Source organism: Callospermophilus lateralis, chromosome 1 (assembly GCF_048772815.1).
Source record: "Callospermophilus lateralis isolate mCalLat2 chromosome 1, mCalLat2.hap1, whole genome shotgun sequence".
Taxonomy (NCBI): domain Eukaryota; kingdom Metazoa; phylum Chordata; class Mammalia; order Rodentia; family Sciuridae; genus Callospermophilus; species Callospermophilus lateralis.
In genome coordinates this window covers 200,928,196-200,950,148 of record NC_135305.1, presented here as the reverse complement: position 1 = coordinate 200,950,148, position 21,953 = coordinate 200,928,196, and the positions used below count along the sequence as shown (strand labels likewise).

The 21,953-nt window shown below is 39.7% G+C and overlaps 1 protein-coding gene across 1 annotated transcript in view; it reads right to left on the bottom strand.

Moving 5' to 3' along the window:
• Positions 1-5,340: 5,340 nt before the first annotated feature.
• Xylb (xylulokinase) overlaps positions 5,341-21,953 on the bottom strand; it is a 40,245-nt gene continuing 23,632 nt past the window's right edge. Inside the window, exons 16-19 of the mRNA XM_076869102.2 lie at positions 14,276-14,334; positions 11,979-12,066; positions 8,787-8,872; positions 5,341-6,965 (exon numbers count right to left, since the gene is read on the bottom strand). Of these exons, the coding sequence (XP_076725217.1) occupies positions 6,888-6,965; positions 8,787-8,872; positions 11,979-12,066; positions 14,276-14,334 (311 nt within the window). The 3' untranslated portion in view covers positions 5,341-6,887. The remainder of the gene's footprint in view (positions 6,966-8,786; positions 8,873-11,978; positions 12,067-14,275; positions 14,335-21,953) is intronic.

Sequence of the window (21,953 nt, the reverse complement as noted above, 5' to 3'; positions counted from 1 at the left end):
TTTGGGGCCATTTTTGCCAACTGTTTGTCCTCATGACCATTCTTCACATCATTCCTACATATGATATGTGAGCATTCTCATCCCAGCAGCCTCCAAAAATCTCAACTATGACTCAAAATTCAAGATCTCATAATTCCTCCTGTAATGTCTGGAGGTTAATAATCATAATCCAAAGATACACGAATTAGAGGCTGGGGTTGTGGCTCACAGTAGAGCCCTCGCAAGCACATGCGAGGCACCAAATTCAATCCTCAGCACCAGGTTAAAAAAATAAATAAAATAAAATGAAGGTATTGTGTCCAACTACAACTAAAATATATATTTACACACACACACACACAAGATACATGAATTAAAATTAAAATTCAAATTAGGCCAGGCACGGTGGCACACGACTATAATCCCAGAGGATCGGGAGGCTGAAACAAGAGGATCTTGAGTTCAAAACCAGCCTCAGCAAAGCCAAGGTACTAAGCAACTCAGTGAGACCCTGTCTCTAAATAAAATACAAAATAGAACTGGGGATGTGGCTCTGTGGTTGAGTGCCCCTGAATTCAATCCCTGGTACCGCCCCCCCCCAAAAATGGTCAAATTAGTTACCCCCCCCTATGTACCTAACATAAGTCGGTAAAACAAGGACAGGGTAATTACGAAAGCACTTCCATCTGGAAAGCATGAGAATGGAAGGCATCATAACATTCACTTGCTCAAAGCAATTCCAAAATCCCAATGGGAAAGTGATAGCAGGTCTCTGTGCTCTGTAGATGGGCAATGTTTTGCAAATAAGCTCCAGTTCTGTATCCTACATGTATTAGGTATCTATTGCCTGCTAACCACATCAGCATAAAATTAGTGATTTAAAACCACACCCACTTGTAATCTGAGTTTCTGTGGGTCAAAAATTTGAGCATGGTCTAGCTGGGTCCTCTACTTCAGAATCTCTCACAAGACTCCAATTAAGGTGTTAGCCAGGTCTAGGGTCTCATTTGAGGCTTCACTGGGCAAGGATCCTCTTCCAAGCTCATGGGGTTGTTGGCAGGATGCAGCTTCTTGTGGATTACTGGATAAGGGCTGCAGTTATTTGATGGAAATTGGCAAGAAGCTGGCCCCAGTTCCTTGCCATGTGGGTCTCTCTGTAGGGCAGCTTGCTTCATCAAAGCCAGCATGGGAGTCATTACAGCCTGCTAGGAAGATGGAAGTTAAAACCTTACATAACATAATTACAAAAGTGACATTCCATCACCTTTCTCATATCCTAATAGAAGAATATCCCAGATCCCACTTATATTTAAGAGATGGGATTACACAAAGGCATAAATTCCAGGAGGCAAGGATCATTGCAGGCCACAATGGAGTTTGTCTACTCCAATCCATTGCTTTCTTTGGCTCTTGGCTTCACCCTCTTGTACCTTCCACGCTCTATTGTCCTCCTTGGACACTTACGAAGACAACAGTGTAAAATATGCCTTTTCAGCAACTTTCATAGCTTGCTTCCTACCCAGGGGCCCAGAGTCTTTCTATATGTAGTTCCTTTTAGTCTAGGTTAATACCACTTTCATCAGTGTAGCTCTCTAAAGTTTTCTGGGGAAAACTCTGATTGGAGTCCACTCTATGTGCAAAAGGCCACACCCACAATTTATTTGTGAGCTCCCCCCATCAATCTTAATCATTGATACTCTAGGTGTGTCCGATGGCTGTGGAACAATCTTAATCGTTTTTGAAAGCAGCTGGAAGGATCTATTAGATAGTGCCTTGATTCCTTCAGAGGGGTGTATGTAGCTTAATGGGAGGGTGTGTATTTAGCATGCATGAGGACCTGGGTTCAATTCCCAGGATTAAAACCAAAACCAAGCAAAAACCAAAAAAGTCATGGAAAAATATCTCAAAGCCCTTGGTTTAATTTTTTACTTAAAGCCAAGTTTTCATTTCATAATCTTATTCTGGTGTTAAGGGATGGAGATGAGAAAGTTTTTATTCCATTGTAGTACTTTGTAGTCCCTCTAAATTCTTTCTACTTAACATCTGGCTAATTCTTTGGAGTAACAGCAAGCTGACATTTCCAACATTTCACCTAGACATCTCTTTTCCAAGGCTAAATGTTCAGTGGGTACATTTGCTGGCTTCCAAGTCACCTTCAGGCGGTAACACAGGTCACCATTTTTTCTAGTCTCCTTGCATTTTGTTTTTTAGCTTCCTATAATGGTTTTCTCACCATTTTTCCAGTTTCCTTCCGCAGCCTAGTTCCAATGTTAAATATATTAGGTTTTTGTTTTGGCACTAATTTTCATCAGTTATTGCTGTGTAATAAATCAATTTAATCTCAATGCCTTAAAAAATAATTATTTGGCTGGGTAGTCCTGGTCTCCTCTAGGCTCCCTCAAATGTCTGAGATAGTCAACAACCCTAAGGTTGAAACTGAATGGCTTTGGTCAGGTCCATTTAGCTACAGAATTTTCACGACAAAGGCAGAGAGCACAAGTGGGAATAATCCCATTTTGCATCACATTTATAACAATCCCATTGCTAAAGCAAGTCACGTGTATGGCCCAGAATCACACAGGGATGGCACAACAGAATTCCATGGTAGGTTATGAGGTTACAGGGACATGTAAAGATTTGGGCTGTTTTCTGCAACCTACCATATGGGATCAAGTTATGTTTACTTCCTAAAATAATCAGGAGATTTTTTTTTTTTTCTTTTCTTTTCTAGTGTTTTGGTCAGTGAAGATTTGGCAGAATTCCCCATTTAACCTCTTTTTTACAGGGTAAGTTCTTTGATAATTGTTTCTATTTCCTTTATGAAAATGAGTCTATTTAAACTTCTTATCTATTGGAATCACTTTAGTATATTATATTTTTCCTAGATCATTATCCATTTAATTTTGGCGGTCATATTTAATTGTATCCAATTGTGAAAAATAATCTTTAAGATTAAATTTATTTTATTTTTCACTATTTTTTCCATGTATTTCTACATTCTCCCCTTACATAATGGTTTGTCCATGTTTATTATCAAATTTCTATTCATTTATCCTATTTTTTGTTCATTTTCCTAACCTGTGTGTTCTCTTTTTTTAAAAATTTTTATTATTAGTTGTTCAAAACATTACATAGTTCTTGACATACTAACCTGTGTGTCCTCATCCTTATTTTTCCTTTTTCACTTGGTTATTCTTCTTTTCCCTTTTGAGTTGGATATCAATTCATTTCACTTTTCATTTTTATCAGTGTTCCAATATTATAAGCTATATTTCATTTGCTGCTTTAATTACATAACATCAATTTCATTATTAATCATTTTTCTGAGAAGTTCTGAAATTTTGATTTAGCTTCTTCTTTTTCCCCCAAGAACAGTTTAACAGGAAGCTTTTCTCCAGGTAAGATTTTTTTTTAAAAAAAGTGTTCTATTAATTTCTCATTTCGTTGCATTGTAGTTAAAAGTTCTATTACTATTTTGTGCAAGCTACTGGGATTTTCTTTATAATATAATAAATTATCAATTTTGTGAGAATAGATAATATTACCAAGGTGTGAAACTCAATATATATATATTCAGATGATCTACTTTATAGAAACTGTTATTTAGGTCTCTAATATCTTTATGTAGTTCTTGTTGCCTCAACTTCAGTCTTGAATAAGAGTGCTATGTTAAATTTCTCTATTACTTCTAGCTATTTTTCTTTGCAGTTTGTTGTACAAATGTCATATGCTTTGACAAGCCAGAAGCAACACAACTAGAATAATGAAAAACGAAAGGGAAAGAAAAGTACAAAGAACTCTTTGTTACACAGGCAATAGGTGGGAGTTGAAGAATATCATTCAAAGTTCACAAGCCGAGCAGTTCAGACTATAACATTCATAATCAGTGTATCTTTATTTCACATTGATTATCATAATGCTCTTCTTTTCCTGAATTTTACCCTGTTAGAAATGAATTGTATGAGAAATTATATCCCATCTGATTCAAATGGACGATATGTCAAGATCATTGTACTGTCATGTGTACCTAATTAAAACAATTAAAAAAAAAGAAATAAATTGTAAACCTTGCCTTCTGTGGTTTGTTTGTCTGGTATGCTATTGCCTATTCCTTTACGTTTAAGACTTTCTGAATCACTTATTTTAGGTGTGCCTCTTGTAAATAACAGACATGCTGGTTTGTAAGTCAATCTGAAATTCTTTCCAATAGGTGGATGAAGTCCACATACATTTACTGATGGGATTCACATGCTTGGATTTATTATTTACTATGTGAATGATGCTACATTCACTACATTTTCCACTTAGTTATTGTCTCTTTGTATATTGAGGGAGATTTGCATTTTTTATTCTAGTGATGATATTGTTTATATTATACTATTGAAGGTAATAGTATAGTATACTTTAATGCTCTTAATTCCCCTTTTTCCTTACTTAAGCCTCAAACCTTTGGTTTGTCAATTTTAAAAATATGACTCCTACATATTGCTTATGCCATGAAGAACTCTTATACTTTCCTTTTTCCCTCTCCCTTCTTTTCCACTTTTCTAGTTGTCTACCTCTGGACAAAGCATGTATCATTTGAAATTATTCATCCACCCTTATCCCCGCTTGCATTTGGATATCAGATCTACAACTAAAGATGTACTTTTGCTCAAGTTTCCCCAATCATTTCCTACTTGGATGAAGCTTCTCTTTCCGTAGAAGTTATAATATTCTCTGAGCTCTTGCATAATTAAAACTTCCTTCTGTATCTTTGGATTTCAAAGGACAGCTAAACTGGATATAAAAATCCATAGTTCATACTTAAAAAAAAAACTTTTTGAAATTGTTGCTCCATTGCTATTTTGCTTTGTTCAGAAGTCTAACACCAACCTGATCTTCCTCTGTAAGGGACTAGATCTTTGGCCTGGAGAATTTTTCTTTTAGCTTCATAATGTAATAGTTTGCTGCAGTAGGTCTCAGAGTTGATCTTTTGGGGCCAATTTCCACAAGTGACAAGAGTGATTTTTCAAGATCTAGTTTCAGGGGTAGAGATGTAGCTCAGACATGGAGCACTTGCTCAGAGTGTTCAGGAGTTTCTTTGGGGGAATTCTAAATATTAACACCATTTCAATTTCTTTTTCTTTTCTTTTTTCCTTCAGGAGCTCCGATTTACCCATGCTGTCTCTTCTTTGCCTATCTTCTTCTCATTCCTGCCTTCTTTGAGCCTTACCTTACTACAGTGGTTATCTACTTTCATTTGGATGTGTTGGAATTTAGTCTCCATATTGTCATGACTTTATCTTTTTGTTAAAAAATTCTTTCCCACATTAGAAAAGCTTTTTCATTTTGTTTTTGAATTTGTGATCTGTGGTTTTCTTTCACATCCACTAATTTTTAATTGATTTAAAATTTTCTGTTGAAGAGCTGTGTTACAGTTCACTCTGTTTCACGGTCCAAGAGAGCCCTTTTCTATTGATTGATGTAAAATTTCTTTAACAAGCAATATCCAGATGGTGATGAGGGAGTTGTGTTTTCTTCTGTATCTTGGAGTTGCTGTTGTATCTGATAGGCTGTTATCTTTTGATTTTTGCTTCCTTTTCCCCTTTTCACCCACCAACCCCTGAGGGACACCACTCCCTTTCAGGATGGCTTCATCTCTTAACAGAAGTGACGCTCTGGTCCTAGTCCCAGTCTAAGCACCTCCCTTTTGAGCTTCCACCAGTCACTATTCATCCACCAGGCCTCAGACCTGCCTGCAGCATCTTGTCACTCTGGATGAGCCCACAAGTATTTTGGTTTAATTGGAATCAGCAAAGGCCTGTGACAGAAGAAAAATCTGGAGGATTTTAACAGGAGTAAGATCACAAAGGACTTTCTATGGAAGCTTTTGCAAATAACTGATCCAGAAATAGAGAGATATAATGTAAAACAGGAGCAGTGGAGAAGAAGGAAGAAGGAACCCAACATCCATAAAAATATAGGAAGATAACTGAAAGTGAGATCAGTTATTTACCTGATGAAAATACTCCAAATAAGAAAGAAATCAAGAATTTGCAAAATTCTCCCAGAAACATGATAAAATGTCTTCCAAAACTGAACTGCAATGAGAAAGAGAAGAGAGCCCTAAAATCCACCACCTGGGAGATGGCCCAACCAGACCCAGAGTCTAGCAGACTCTGGGCAGAACTGAGGGAAGGCACGGGAAGTGTGTCCACCAGGACTATTAGTTCTTTTCAGGTGGGAAATGGTGAATTATACCAGGTAGGTGTGGGGAGAAACTGGGTGACCCATAAGGGAGGGACAAGTGATGTATGCAGAGAAGGGTGAGCGCATGAAGGAAGGAAGGTGTGAGACAGGAGAGTCCTGGGAAGGCACCTGGGAGGGTGAAATGAACAAGGCAGAAACAGCTGGGAGGGCCAGGGTATAGGAGAGAAGTGTCTGTGGGCTCTGGGTGATGGGAGATGATGGACAGCAGGGTCAAGGTATGGGGTGGGGCATCTGTGCTTGGTGAGCGTAGTCAGGGCTGGGGTAGGTGAGGGAGAAGGCATTATTTCTCTCATTCTGCTGATTAAGGTCCCAAGATCAGCTTTCATTCTGCCTTTGAAAATAGAAAGGTCACAATTTTTAGTGGATATATTCCATAGTCGGTGTTATCCTGCATCCTTGAATGAAAGACAGGAAAGGAGAGATGCTCTCCCGACCTAGGGCGTAGGGCACAGGCAGCCCAAATATCTTCAGGAAGATGTGCTGAAGTCAGCTTCAGGATGATCCTGGATGGGCAGGAGCCCTCTGAGGAGTCAACATGAGCAGGAAGAGCGGCTCAGAACAGGGAAGACAGTCCCTGTTGTTCAGGGCTGTGTCTCCAAGTGGGATCAGTGAATCTGGGCAGGCAGGGGTGGCAGGGGTGCCTGGGCCTGCAGAATTCATTCCAGAGGCCTTTGGGTCCGGAACAAGACTCTCTGTTCAAGTTTAGCATACCGGGAGAGAAGGGCCTCGTAGACCTACAAGGGCAGAAAGAGCAATTTAGGACAGGAGGGGAGGGTGCTCTGACATCTGGTTGCAACTTGCAATTTAAAAATTTTAAATCCTATTAGCTTGCAATTTAGCTTTTTTCCTACACAAAGGAAAGGAAGCATCAATTCATAAAAGAGGAAATGCTAGTCAGTAGGAGCATGGTAGTATGCCTATAATCACAGTGTCTTGGGACCCAGAGTTAGGAGGACCACAAGTTTAAGGCCAGCCTAAGGCAACCTAGGGAGACCCTGTCTCCAAAAAAAAAAAAAAAAAAAAAAAAAAAAAAAAAAAATTTACAAAAAGGGATGGGGATATGGTTCAGAGGTAGAGCACTTTCCTATCATGTGCAAAGCCCTGGGTTCAATTTCCAATACTGAAGAAAATAAAAAGAACTGCTATTAGTTCTCAAACTTGTATTTTAAGACTTTTTAAAAACTGTACATTATGATAAGAAACCAATTTTTGTTATCAAATCTACAAAAGTTAAAAAATTTCTGGTGAAGGTAGTTGGGAATGATTGTCTCACTGTATATCTGGTGAAAATTGATGGGACAACCCTTATGGAAATCAACTTGACTTGATATCTGTATTAAGGGATCCATAGTCTGGGACCTGGTTGTTATACTTCTGTGAAACTCTAGTAAGGAAATAATTCTACATGTAGGGTCTTCAGCCCAGTAGAGGTCCTCTTAGATACCACTAAACATTCAGACTCATATGACTGCCATGGGCCACGTCTTGGCTCTCAGAAGGGTATAGACTAGAGATTCCTTGGCCAGCATTCCTCTTCAATGGGGACCACAATGTGGTCCATCCAGCATTTCCCACAGTGGTCCAGGAGAGGGTCTTTTTACCTGCCCACCTTTCTCCCTTTTGCCTTCCACATACAGTTCAGGTACATTCCAATACCTGCCTCTGAACACAGCTGCATGAGAGCATGATGTTTGAAGCAGCTCTGATATCCTGAGACCACATGGGGCACATCCAGAGCTGCACTATCCAGGAGAGCAGCCACAAGCCACGTGTGCCTTTGCATACCTGAAGCCTGCCTAGAACTTTAAGAGCAAAATACATATCAAATTTCAAAAGCTTCGTACACATACAAAAAAGAATAAAATATCATATTAGTAAATTTTTTCCTTTTTTTTTTTGGTATGGTACTGAGGATTGAACAACAAGGTGCTCTATCATCGAGCTACATTCCCTGTCCTTTTTATTGTATTATTTTGAGATTGGGTCTCACTAAGTTGTCCAGGCTAGTCTCGAATTTACGGTCCTCCTGCTTCAGCTTCCCAAAGAGCTGGGAATACAGCAACTTGTGTGCACAAGTTGGTTACATTAGTAATTCTTCTAACTGGTCACATGTTATTATATTAAATACATATAATATTTTGGATATATTGGATCAAATAAAATATATTATTGATATTAATTTTACTTATTTATTTTTAGTTTTGAAAAATGAGACTATTGGGAAATTTTAAATGACACAGGTGGCTCACATTAGGTTCCCTTTGTCTATTGCTGATCTGGGGAATTGCAAGAAACATTACTCAGGCCTCTGATGTTGAACCACCAAACCAAGACTATCTTCAGAATTCCCATCAGTGTCAGCAATATCTGTGCATTCTAGCTGACAATCTGGCTTCTTTTGTCCCATTTTCTTGATAATTTCAAAACAGGATTTCCTCTTCAGTTGAACACATTAAATTTAATGTATATGATAAAAAAAAAAACTAACCTTTTTGGGAAAAAAATTGGTCTGCTTTCACAGTGCAAATACATGACAAAGTATGATGGTGTCTCACCTGAGAAGCTCCTGGGCTTGGAGTAGCAGCTAGTCTTGGATTTGGGGCTAACTTCACAACCTCTGTAAAGGGCACATCTTTTCCACCTGTAGTTCAAGAAGGGAAAGACCATTTCCTGTTTGGGCATGTTGCAAAGGATCACATTGGGGTGACAAAATGTCCTAAAACTAGGGGTTTGGTTCTAAGTCAAGATCATGTTTAGCATGTTCAAGGCCCTGGGTTTGATCCCCAGCATCAAGACAAAATCAAAACATTCTAAAACTGGATTATGGTGATGGTTGCACAAATCAGCAAATTTACTAAAAATATCACTGAGTTGTACACTTAAAATAGGTAACTTTTGTGTCACATACTGTACCTCAATAAATTTGTTTCTTTTTAATATTTATTTTTTAGTTATAGGCAGACAAAATATCTTTATTTGATTTTTTTTATGTGGTGCTGAGGATTGAACCCAGTGCCTCACATAGGCTAGATGGGCACTCTACCTCTGAGCTACAACCTCAGCCCCTCAATAAATTTGTTTTTAAAAAAAGAAAAAAAATTTCAAGTCAGACTGCTCTTCAGCAGGGGCTTAGTCTGTCTTGCTTGCTGTAGAGTGGCCTTTCATGGCGTGGCCAAGCCAACCCTCAGATAAGACAGAAACAGACAACCTGCCTGTCTTCCCTTGTACTGCTTCACTCTCCCATTGCTCACCATGTTCTGACCACCCTGGTCTTCTTTCCACATGTTTTGCCTTAGAATGTTCTTTCCCTCTTCATGTACCCATTTCCTTCTTAGATAATTTGCTCCTAAGAAGCTCACTAGTTCAGGAGGCCTCCCCCAGCCTCCAGCCCTGAGCACCATCTACTTTTCCTCAGGGCACTTTTTGTAATTTGTTAGGTGATTCTTTGTTTTGTATGGCAATTGAACCCAGGGCCTTGCACTTGTCAGGAAGGCACACTACCAATAAGCCACATTGCCCTGGGTGATCCTTTGTTTAAAGTCCCTCCTTTGCCAAGCTACAATTCCAAGAGGCCAGAGACTGGATCTCTCTGAGTCACCACCGTACCCAAGGAGCCTAGCACATGGTCTGGCACATAGGAGGCACTCAATCATAGCTCATCAAGCAAATTCATAGCAGAGCTGGAAAGAAGGGAAGGCTGCTATGGGTGGGCAAGAAGCAGTATGGAAATCCTAGGCATTTTAAGCAGGGGTGTTAGATGGCCAGAGTAATGCATCAGCACCCTGAGCGAAGGAGGGTCCCCTGAAGATGTAAGAACCAGTTTTCCCAACTAGGTGCTAGAAAATCTCATGCCAGAGGGGTATGGATGAGGGAGTGGGATGGGTGGTGGGTGGCCAGCTGAGAAACAAATCAAAGACTCTGTTCCTGGCTCCACTCACATTCACAACCCTGCTGCAGGAGAGGTTCATTCCCAGACCAGCAAGGGAGAAGAAGGCTCCAAATAAAGCAGCTAACAGGCCTTGAGGTTGAGCTAGGATTCAGATCAGGCTTTGGTTTTGGAGGGCAGAGCAGGGCAACAGACCCAGTACCCTTCAGCAACTAAAGGAGCACAGAAAGGGAAAATAAAATCAAAACAGAGGATAACACAGCAGTGCAGTCCCTAAAGGGTAACTCCTTCCCATTTCTGCAGTAGGAGGAGTATCATATGGACTCTAGACTTCTCCCTGGCAATGCTGAAGGCCAGATTAGGCAACAGCATTATCAAGGTTCTTGGGAAGAGTATTCTGAACTCAGATTCCTTTACCCAGCATTCTTTGGGACAATGAAACCAAAACCTTGCTGGACATGTCAGGCCTCAAAATTATCATTGGCTGGATGCTATCTTAAAATATTCATTTAGAGGATTGGGTGTGTAACTCAGTAGCAGAGTACTTGTCTGGCATGCATGAGGCCTTGGGTTTGATCCCCAGTCAATCAATCAATCAATTCATTTCGTTTGTCAATAAAACTAGCATAGAAATAGAGATGGATATTGAACCTAGGACCTCACACATTCTAGGCAAGTGCCTCTACCAGTGGCTATACCCAGCCTTTAGCATGATTTTAACCCATTACATCCTATCATTCCATATATAGGACACCTATAAAAACACTTCAGTAGGGCAACAGTTATACCACCTATGATCACTTTGAACATTTTCCTAGCATGTTCAAATCCCTGGGTTTGATCCCCAGTGCCAAAACACACACACACACACACACACACACACACACACACACTATTAAACAAACAAACAAAATTAGTAGAGACAAAAGAAAATACAGAGAGTTGAAAGAAAGGAAGAAAGACTCATAGTTAAGTGCAAATAAGAGCTAATATGATGTAAAATATAATTAAAAATACAACAATCTGGAAATAAAACCCCCAGTGATCTTGATATAAGAGGTGGGTTGAGGAAGATGAGGCAAAGGGAGAGGAATAAAGAAGGTTAATTGTTGAGGAAATATCTGTGATTTATTCTCAACATTAAAAGAAAAGTATAAGTCTGAATAAGTATGTTGAAGAGTTGTGAGCAAGCATGCAAAAGACTGGAAGCACTAGAGAGGGAAGGGACAAAGCCCTGGAGGTACACGGCAGCCAGAAGTTCCCTCAGCAGGCAGGAAACAGGGCAAACTGGTCCAAATTGAGGAAGACTGCCCTTGCAGGCAAGAGCTGCTTCCTCCAGAACTTTCCTGGATGAGGATGCTAGCTGGAGGTTTTGCAAAGCCTCAATCAGAGCATACATGGAGCTGTCCAGGGTGCTGGAATGCTTGGTTCTGAAGCCTCCACTATTGTCTCAACATCCTGCTCTTGATGAACGTAGGGCTCAGCTTTATATACCTCTCCTGCCCACCATCTGTCCAGACCCAGGCCATGTCCACTCAAGCATGTCTTGTGCCCTATTCCAGTGTCCCTCTGCAGAGCCAGATTATTACAGAGGACTCATTCAGAGGTGTCCCAGAGCACCCCATGGGACAAAGCTAAAGCAGACTCCAGCCCAGATCTCTGCATCCCTGTCTCGATTTTAAGTAGAGAATAAAGGAATGAAGGGCACAGGTTGGTCCTTGTTTGCTGGGAGAGATAAAGATGAAGCTAAAGTCCCCCAGTTCCCCAAAGTGGGAACACCTTACTTTCCCTTCCCACCCTCCTCAGCCCAGACAGTGCCAGAATGCTTCCAGAGACACCTATCCCTCATTCATCAACCTACCATGAAAAGCTCGGTATGCAGAGCCCACACAGGCTGAGTTGGCAGTGTCTATGACATACACCGGGGCACCAAATACATCTGCAAGCACCTGGGAAGGACACAGAGTTTTTATGGTGGTGAGTCATTCCTCAGAGGACACAGGGACATTTTGGAATAAATTTCCAGACTCTCCTTCCTCATGTCCTCTGATCCCTTCCACTCCACCTCTGCTGCCCTTCAAAGAAGTACACTTGGGCCAAGTGTGGTGGTGCATGCCTGGGATCCCAGCTCCTGAGGCTGGGGCAGGAGGATTACAAGTTCAAGTCAACCTCAGCAACTTAGGGAGATCCTAAGCAACTTAGCAAGACCCTATCTCAAAATAAAAATATAAAAAGGGCTGGGGATGTGACTCAGTAGCTAAGCACCCCTGGGTTCAACCCCAAGTACCAAAAGAAGAAGAAATACACATAGCCACGCCGCCCCAGGGATAACAGAAGAAGGGTGACCTAGGGGAAGTCCCTAGTGGAGGGCAACAGCTCTCTAGGTTATCCCTATACTTTTATTTATTTATTTTTTAATATTTATTTATTTTTTTAGTTATCAGTAGACACAACATCTTTGTTGGTATGTGATTCTGAGGATCGAACCCGGGCCACACGTATGCCAGACAAGCGCGCTACCGCTTGAGCCACATCCCCAGCCCTATCCCTGTACTTTTTTTTTTTTAAAGAGTGAGAGAGAGTGAGGAAAGAGGGAGAGAGAGAGAGAATTTTAATATTTATTTTTTAGTATTTGGCGGACACAACATCTTTGTCTGTATGTGGTGCTGAGGATCGAACCCGGGCCGCACGCATGCCAGGCGAGCGCGCTACCGCTTGAGCCACATCCCCAGCCCTCCCTGTACTTTTAAACCATTTTAACAAGACAAGGCAGGAGATTTAGGAGGCATGATTACTAAATACCACTGTCAGCTGGGAAACAGACTAATGTTAACAAACACAAACTAACAAGGGAACTTTATTTATTTACTTATTTTTGGTACAGGGGATTGGACCCGGGAATACTTTACCACTAAGCTACATATTCAGTCCTTTTTATTTTTCATTTTGAGACAGTTTCTGAGGGTCTAAGTTGCCAAGGCTGGCCTCAAACTTGTGATCTTCCTACCTCAGTAGTACAAGGATTATACTGGGATTATAGGCATGCAGCCAAGGTCACATTTTATAGGGATCATGATGAACCTCTTCATTTAGGTACAAAAATTAAATTGCATAAATTTAGAATGGAGGAACTGTATTAAGACGATTTCACATGGAAAAGACTGGAGGAAGGTCTTATAATTGCCCAGAGGTATTGTAGTAGATGCCACTGGCACCCCATCAGGATTCATTCACTGGACCATGTGTATCCCCCACCCAGCTGCTGAGTATTGGAAGCTAATGGCTCACAGTACTTCCTCCTCATGAGAACAAATTACAGAGGCTACCTCTCAACTCAGCCCTCTCCAAGACAATTAGTTGGCCCCACTGCCCAAGGCAGAACTAGCTCAGGAGTTAATTCATGCTCCAGAGCACCCCAGAGGACAAAGCTAAAGCAGACTCCAGGTCATATCCTTGCTTATTCTTTTTCCCCAACCCTGTCCTGAGTTCTGTACTCCCTTCCTATTGGGAGTACTGTCCACAAACAACTTATAGAAGAAACCTCACTTCAGGCTCTGCTCCTAGATAATCTTACCTAAGACAGGTATGCCAGAGCGAAGCAGTTGAGGTCATTACTCAAATAGCTAAGGCAACCACAGGCTAAACCTCAAAATGTACAGTGTCCCCTTAAGAGGAGCTAATGGCTGTACAATGTGATAGCCTGAGTGTCAGACATGTGTAGATTGATTCTACTTTGGGTCATATATTTCTAGCATAATGGAGGACCAGAGGGATAGAGACAAAGCCTGGAAACTGTGTTACAAGAGGAATAGTTGAAAAGTCAGAGAGTTAAATTGGAAGGGAGAAACATTAAGGAACAAGAACACTGTCTTAGATGTCAGAAGGCTCACACAGGGGAAGGACAGGCACTTCCCATGGGCTTCCAGAGGCCACTGCTGCTATCAGAGAGTGGACTATAAAAGACCAAAGAATTCACCTGGATGTAAGATGGAACCCACTCACAGTGGGAGCTATAAGGCCAAAGAGCTAGCTCCTGAGAGTGTGAATATGGGCTCCCCATTCCTGCAGGTGTGGAAACAGAGGCAGCCCTTCCTGTTGGCTCTTAGACATAACAGACATGGAAGGGGCCATGGCATGGGGTCCACTACCAGCACCTACCTGTAAGATGTCTCTATTGTGAGATGCCCCTCCTGTGGCCAGAATCTTTGTCTTGGGCACTGCAAGGGAAAAAAAAAAAAGTGTAATGGCTGTGACAATTCCCCCACGGCAGAGAGGGCTGTTTTCCAGAGTTCTTCAGTCACTGAGTGATTGTGAGGGAGCAACGCCTCTTGTAATATCCATGACCAGGAAGAGAACCAAAGCTGACTCTGTCCACGTAGGCCTGTCACATGTAATTTGTTAGGGAGACTGCTGTCCATCCACCTTTATTGTCTTACATTTTCATTATTTTTTTAAATCTCTCAAAAAAAAAACAAGAATAGAAAGAAATTTCCTTAGATGATTAAAGGACTGTACAAGACAGAAGAATTCACCAAAATTTACAACAAACACCCTTCTTAATATAAAGGTTAAGAAGTATTATCTTTAAGACTGATATGCCAGCCAGACTCCAAAATGACCTCCAAATGATCCATGCCTCCCAATATCCATGTTCTCATGTAACCTCCTCACACGTTCAACAGGGCTAACTCATGTAACCAACAGGACTTGTGTGCGTGACAGGGTAGGTATGAACTCCAAGACTAGGTCATAAAAGATATTGCAGCTTCCATCTTGCTCTGATGTAGATCATTCTCTCTTAGATTACTCAATTCAAGAGAAGCTAACTGCCATGTCATGAAGATACTCAAGCAGCCCTATGGAGAAGTCTCCATGGTAAGAAACCAAGGTCTTCTGCCAACAGCCATGTGAATATACCATCTTAGAAGCAGATCCTCTAGCTTTCATGGAGTCCTCAGAAGACTTGAGCCCTGGAAGATGGCTCAACTGCAAACTCAAGACAAGACTCTCAGTAAGAACCACCAGGCAGAGCCTGGCTCAGTGGTATGCACCTGTAGTCCCAGCTACCTGGGATACTCTGTTGTGTGCCTAGAGTCCCAGCTACTTGGGATGCTGAAACAGGAGGATCCCTTGAGCCCAGGATTTAGAGGTTATCCTGAGCAACATAAGAAGACACCTTTACAAAAAATGCACAAAAAGAACCACTTGGTTATGCTGACTCAAATTCTTGAACCAAGGGAATTGTGTAAGATAATAAAGGCTGATTATGGTTTTAAGGGACTAAATTTTGAGTTAATTTGTTAAACAGCAATAGATAAATAACAGAATTCAGAAAAGAGCAAAGATACATAGTATGTAGTATTTAACATAGTAAGTGGCATACTCATCAATGCCATAAGATAAACAAAAAAGGTAAAAGGATCAAAGAAAACTATCACTATTTGCAGACAAATAGTGATCTATAGGTCATCTACTTAGAAAAATAAAACAAAAAAGTGAACTAATATTAATAAGGTTAGCAGATACGTTGCATATAACATAATAATCAGTGGCATTTTTAATAATAATAGATAACAAATGCAGTAGAAAATAAATTACCATTCACAAAGGCAACTAGTAATGTAATGTAGCCAGTTAGTTCCTTTGCAAAGAATTCAAAAGTTTCTATGAAGAAAAAATGAAATGCTATTAAAGGACAAAAAATAATATCTAGATAAAGTAAAAGATATTCCACAATCTTGGTTGGGCTTAATTAATATTATGAACATGCTATTTTTTCAAGTGAAAGTATAAATTCAGTGTAACCTAAATAAAAATTAATTTATAACCTAAATAAAAATTCCAATTGGATTTTTGTTTTAGGAACTGAGCCAAATTGTTATAAGATATTAATGGAAAAATAAAGTCCTATAAACAAGAAGAAAAACCAGGAGGAGAATTGATACATTAGGTTTTAAGACATGAGGAATGAGAAGTTATGCTCCATTTGTGTACAATGTATCAAAATGCATTCTACCTTCATGTATAACTAATCAGAACAAATAAAAAATAAACACAAGACATTATTATGGGCTAAATTGCATCTCCCTCCCGAATTCATATGGTAAAGTCCTAGCTGCCAGTATCTCAGAATATAATTATATTTGAAGACAAAGAGCAAGATAAATATCTCTTTTAAAAAGTAATTTAGAGGGCTGGGGTTGTGGCTCAGTGGTAGAGCACTCGCCTAGCACATGAGAGGCCCTGGGTTCGATCCTCAGCACCACATAAAAATAAAGAAAGATATTGTGTCCAACTAAAAAAATAAATATTAAAAAAAAAAGTAATTTAGACCTGGCACAGTGGTACACGCCTATAATCCCAAAGACTCAGGAAGGCAAAACAGAAGGATTATAAGCTTGAGGCCATCCTCAATACCCTTGCCTCTTTGCCTCAAAATACAAAATAAAACTGGTTGCAGTGACCATACCTATAATCCCAGTGTAGAGGGAGACTGAGGCAGGAAGATCACAAGTTCAAAGCTAGACTCAGCAACTTATCGAGACCCAAAATATGAAAAGGGTTAGGGATGTGGCTCAGTGGTTAAGAGCCCCTGGGTTCAATCCCTAGTACAAAAATAAATAAATTAATTAATTAAATACAAAATAAAAAGGTCTGGGGATATAGCTCAGTGGCAAACTGCCCCTGAGTTCAATCCCCTATACCTGCCAAAGGAAAAAAAAAAAAAAAAGAAGGTAATTTAGTTAAAAGAAGTCGTTAAGGTGAGCCCTAATCCAATATGACTGATGTCATTTAAGAAGAGGAAATTAAAATGTAGAGGCACACAGAAGGAGACAAAGAGAGAAGACGGTCATCTACAAGCCAAGGAGAGAGGCCTCAGAAGGAACCAACCCTGCCACCAAATTAATCTCAGATTTTCAGCCTCCAGAATTGTAAGAAAATAAATTTCTGTAGTTTGAGCCACCCAGTCTGATGTTATAGAAGCCCTAGAAGACTAATGCAGACATGCTACAAAGTCATAATAATACAGTTTGTCCCAAGAACAGTCAAACAAACCAATGGAGTAGAAAAGGAAAGGCTGAGAGAGGTCCATGTATATGTAGGAATTTAAAACATGATAAAGAGGCACTAAAAGTAATGGGGAAAAACAGACCAATTAATAGACAGTATTTGGAAAATTAGATCAACTTGTAGAAAAAATTAAATCAGATTCCAATTTATACCATACACAGACTCCTGATGGATAAAAGTTGAAAATAGGGAAGGTAAAATTATAACATTCACAGAATGCAAAACAGCATTTCTGGGACACTGGCATAGGGGAACCCTCTTAATATTGCAAACTCATAAAATATAAGATGAACATGTGATGGCTTTAGTTTGGTGAAAATTCTTTTCCAGTGCCGACACTATAAGATTAACAGAGGTTTGCAACACAAAAAAATGACAAGGACTTAATCTTCAACATATACCAAGAATTTCTGCAAATCAATTTTTAAAAAGTCAATTCAACAGAAAAATGGGAAAGGATAGAAATAAATCAGTTCACAGAGGAAGAAACTAAAGTTACTCAAAGCTGTTCAAACTCATTAATGAAAGAAACATTGATTATACTAACACTGAGATATCTGTTTAGACCCACCCATCAGATGGGCAGCAAATTTAAAGGTGGTTAATGCTAAGTGTTGGTGGTAATATATATATATATATATATATATATATATATATATATATATATATATATATAAAGAAGAAGAAGAAGAAGAAGAAGAAGAAGAAGAAGAAGAACCTTTAAGCACTGCTCCTGGAGTAAACTATCAACTTCCCCAAAGCAGGAATCTGAAAACCCTTGTCTCCATTCCCTGTCCCTGGTCTGACCTCAGGTGAAAAGTGAAGTCTTTAGGGTGCAGTGGACAGAGAAGTAGAACCTGAAGGAACACCAAACTCCTATGGCAGACGGACAGATAGACGTAGACAGATAGACGTGGCTGCACTTATTTACTAGAAAAAGAAGCTGAGCTCATCTTTTAACCAGAATAATATCCTGCTCATTTGAAGACATTGTAGGGAAGACTCCATCTTGACAGCATTTACAGGGATCAAAGGCATCAAGTTAAATCTATCTTTTCACTGTTGTGTGGAAATGAAATGTCCCCCAAGCTCTGGTGTTGAAGGCTCAGTTCCCAATGCAGGAGTGTTCAGAAGTGGGGCCTCTGGTGGGGTGATAGGATCACGAGGTTCTAACCTCATCAATGAACTAATCTACTGACAGATTCACAGCTTAATGGGCTACTGGGAGGTGGTGGGAACCTTAGGAGGTAGGGCCTATTGGAGGAAGTAGGTCACTGGGGTATCCCCTTCAAGGGTAGATTTTGTTCCCAGCCTCTTTCTTTATGATCTCAGCCACCATGAGGTGAATAGCTTTGCTCCACACGGACTCCTTGCTATGACGTTCTGCTTTATTACAGGCCCAGAAACAACAGAGCCAAGTGAACATGAACTGAATGAAATCTCTGAGACTGTGAACCAGTATAAACCTTTCTTCCTTTCAAATTGTTTCTGTCGGGTATTTTGCCACAGTGACAGAAAGTTAACACATTCACCCCAATACATAGCCTGTCTAGGCATCTCTTGTATTTGGGCAGGGAGGAAAGTCCACTAGGAGAAGAGACCTTGCTCCTGAAAAGGAAACCTAAGCTTGTTGTTTCCACTAAGAGATGTGATTCATTTAGTGCCAAGAACCCCCAGTCACTCTGTTCTTGAAAAAGAAAAAACAACCACAACAATAGCAAGAAAGAGAAGGATCGATGTGAACAAATAGAATACCCAAGAAATAAGGTGATAACTCAAGGAATTTAAAAAGCCAATTTGAAATAAATCCTAATATGAATCTTCAGAAATATTTGAAGGAATATAACGTTCCAAAAACAAGGATATAACACTATAAGAAAGAACCAGGAGACAAGAAAGAGTCCTAGAAATTAAAAAATAATGCATGGTTACAAAAATAAAAAACTAAATGGAAAGGCTAAATAGTAAACATGGCAAAGTCAAATTTAATAACCTGAAGGATACAAATCAGGGAATTTCTTAAAACTAGAGTGGTAAACAGAAAAAAATTAGAGAAGACATAGCGCAGAAAATGTGGCAGGTTCAACTTGTTTTATCCTTATATCAGCCCCTATAACCTTCATGAATCCAAGGATCCCTGGCTCCTTGGGTGGAGAAAGGTGTTTAAATTCGTTCTCTGGATGTTCTTTGCTACTGGGATTATGTTGCTCCCAGCCTCTTTCAGTGAGCTGAGCTAAGAAATATAGGGTGCAGACACACTTTCTCTCTCATCCTGCCCCTACAAACTAAAGAAATGGGGAATATATCAAGAGAACAAAGGGCTAGTTTAAAAGAACATTCATTAGAACAGAAAAAGATGAAAATTACTCTTTCTAGAAATGAAAAAAAAAAAGAAAAAAGAAATGCAAAACTGAACACACAACATATTATGGATTTTTTTTTTTTTTTTTTGTACCAGGAAGTGAACCTAGGGGCATTTAACCAGTGAGCCACATCCTTAGTCCTTTAAAAAAATATTTTATTTAGAGACAGGGTCTTGTTAAGTTGCTTAGGGCCTCACTAAGTTGCTGAGAATGGCTTTGACCTGGAACTCCTCCTGCCGCAACCTCCCAAGCCACTGGGATTACAGGCATGCCACCACCAGGCCCAGTGAACATCTAGCCTTTTGAAATGCATTAATCAAAAGACAATACAAAATAGGAATAAATATATTAAAATATAGAAAAGGAAAAGGACTCAAATGACATAGAAGGAAGGAATATAAAAAGATAAAAGTTGAAAAAAAAAAAAAAAGATAAAAGTTGGGCTGGGTCTCCCCAGTCAGAATGCCTATCATCCATCGAGAATACAAATAACATGTTGAGGTGGTGCACCCCTGTAATTCAAGGTACTCAGGAGGCTAAGCAGGAAGAAGGCAAGGTCAAAACAGCTCAAGGCCCTTGTCAAAATAGAAAATAAAAAGGGCTGGAGAGGTACATCAGCAGTAAAGCACCCTGGGTTCAATCCCCAATACTGGAGAAAAAAAAAAAGAATACAAGTAACAATAAATGCTGCAAGCACCTTTTAAACATTGTTGGTGGGAACATAAATTAGCATAGCCATCATGGGAATTGGCTTCTTAAAAAGTTAAAAATAGAACTACTACATATTCAGCTATACCACTCCTGGGTATATAGCTTAAGGAATTAAAGTCAATATACTAGCTGGGCACAGTAGCACACACCTGTAATCTGCTTAGGAGAGTAAGGCAAGAGGATTGCAAGTTTGAGGCCAGCCTCGGCAACTTAGTGAGATCCTGTGTCAAAGTTTTTTTTTTTTTTTTTTTTTTTAATTAAATTTTAAAAAGAGCTGTGGGGGCTAGAATTGTGGCTCAGTGGTAGAGCACTTGCCTAGCATGTGTGAGGCACTGGGTTTGAGCCTCAGCATCACATAAAAAAATAAACAAACAAAATAAAGATATTGTGTTCACTTACAACTAAAAAAGAAATCTTTAAAGAAAATTGTAGCTTAGTAGTAGAATGCCCCTGGTTCAGTCTCCAGTACCACACATAAACAAAAAAGTCAGTATGCTATAAAGATTCCCACATACCCATGTTTATTATAATTCACCATAGGCAAGTTATGGAATCAGCCTAGGTGTCCATTAACATATGAATGGATTTAAAAAATGTGATATATGTACATAATAGAGTATTATTAACCTATAAAGAATAAAATCCTGTCATTTTCAGGAAAGTAAATGAAGTTAGAGAATATGTTAAGTGAAATAAGTCAGACTTAGACAAGTATTTCATGTTTTCTCTCATATGTGAAATCTAGGGGGGAAAAGATGATATAAAATTAGAAGAAAGAATATTTAAAAAAGGAAAAGGATAGAGGAGATAAGGAGGGTTTGGTGATGGGGAGTGGAAATAATCAAAATGTTATACACATATTATACACATGTATAAATATGCCACAGTGAAACTCATTATTCTATGTATTTAATATGCTCTAATAAAAAAGAATTGAGCTGAGTGTAGCTCCATGGTAGAGTGCTTGCCTAGCATGTGCGAGGTCCTGGGCTTGATCAAAAAGATAAAAGAGTGACAGAGAGAGAGAGAGAGAGAGAGAGAGAGAGAGAGAGAGAGAGATATCTTATTTGAGACCCAGCTAAGCTGGAAAGAGGTCTGATTTTGAGTTTGCTAAGGGGATAAATTTCTCTATGCTGTTTTGTACAAGAAATGTCCTGTGTGTGTATGTGTGTGTGTGTGTGTGTGTGTGTGTGTGTGTGTGTGTTACTGGGGTTTGAACTCAGGAGTGCTCTACCACTGAACTACATCCCCAGCCCTTTTTATTTTATTTTGAGTCAGGGTCTTGCTAAGTTGCTGAGTCTGGCCTTGCACTTGTGATCCTCCTGCCTCAGCCTCCCCAGGTGCTGGGATCACAGATAGGTACCACCAAGCCTGGCTTCATTCTCTTTTCTGAAAGGTAACTACTAATTACCCTGACTTCCAACAACAGCAAATAGTTTTGTCAGTCTTGAGTCAGATGTACACAGAATGCTGCCATTTATACTCCAGTGTCTGGCGTCTTCTACTCAGTGCTATTTTTGTGAGATTTACCCATTTAGTTGCAGGTAGCTGAAGCTGGTTCATTTACATTTCTGCTTAGCATCCTGTTGCATGAATAGGCCATAATGCATTCATCCTGTCTACTGTGGATGGGCACTGGACTGCTTCTACCATGGGGCTATTAAGCACATCATGATAAAGGTTCTCATGAA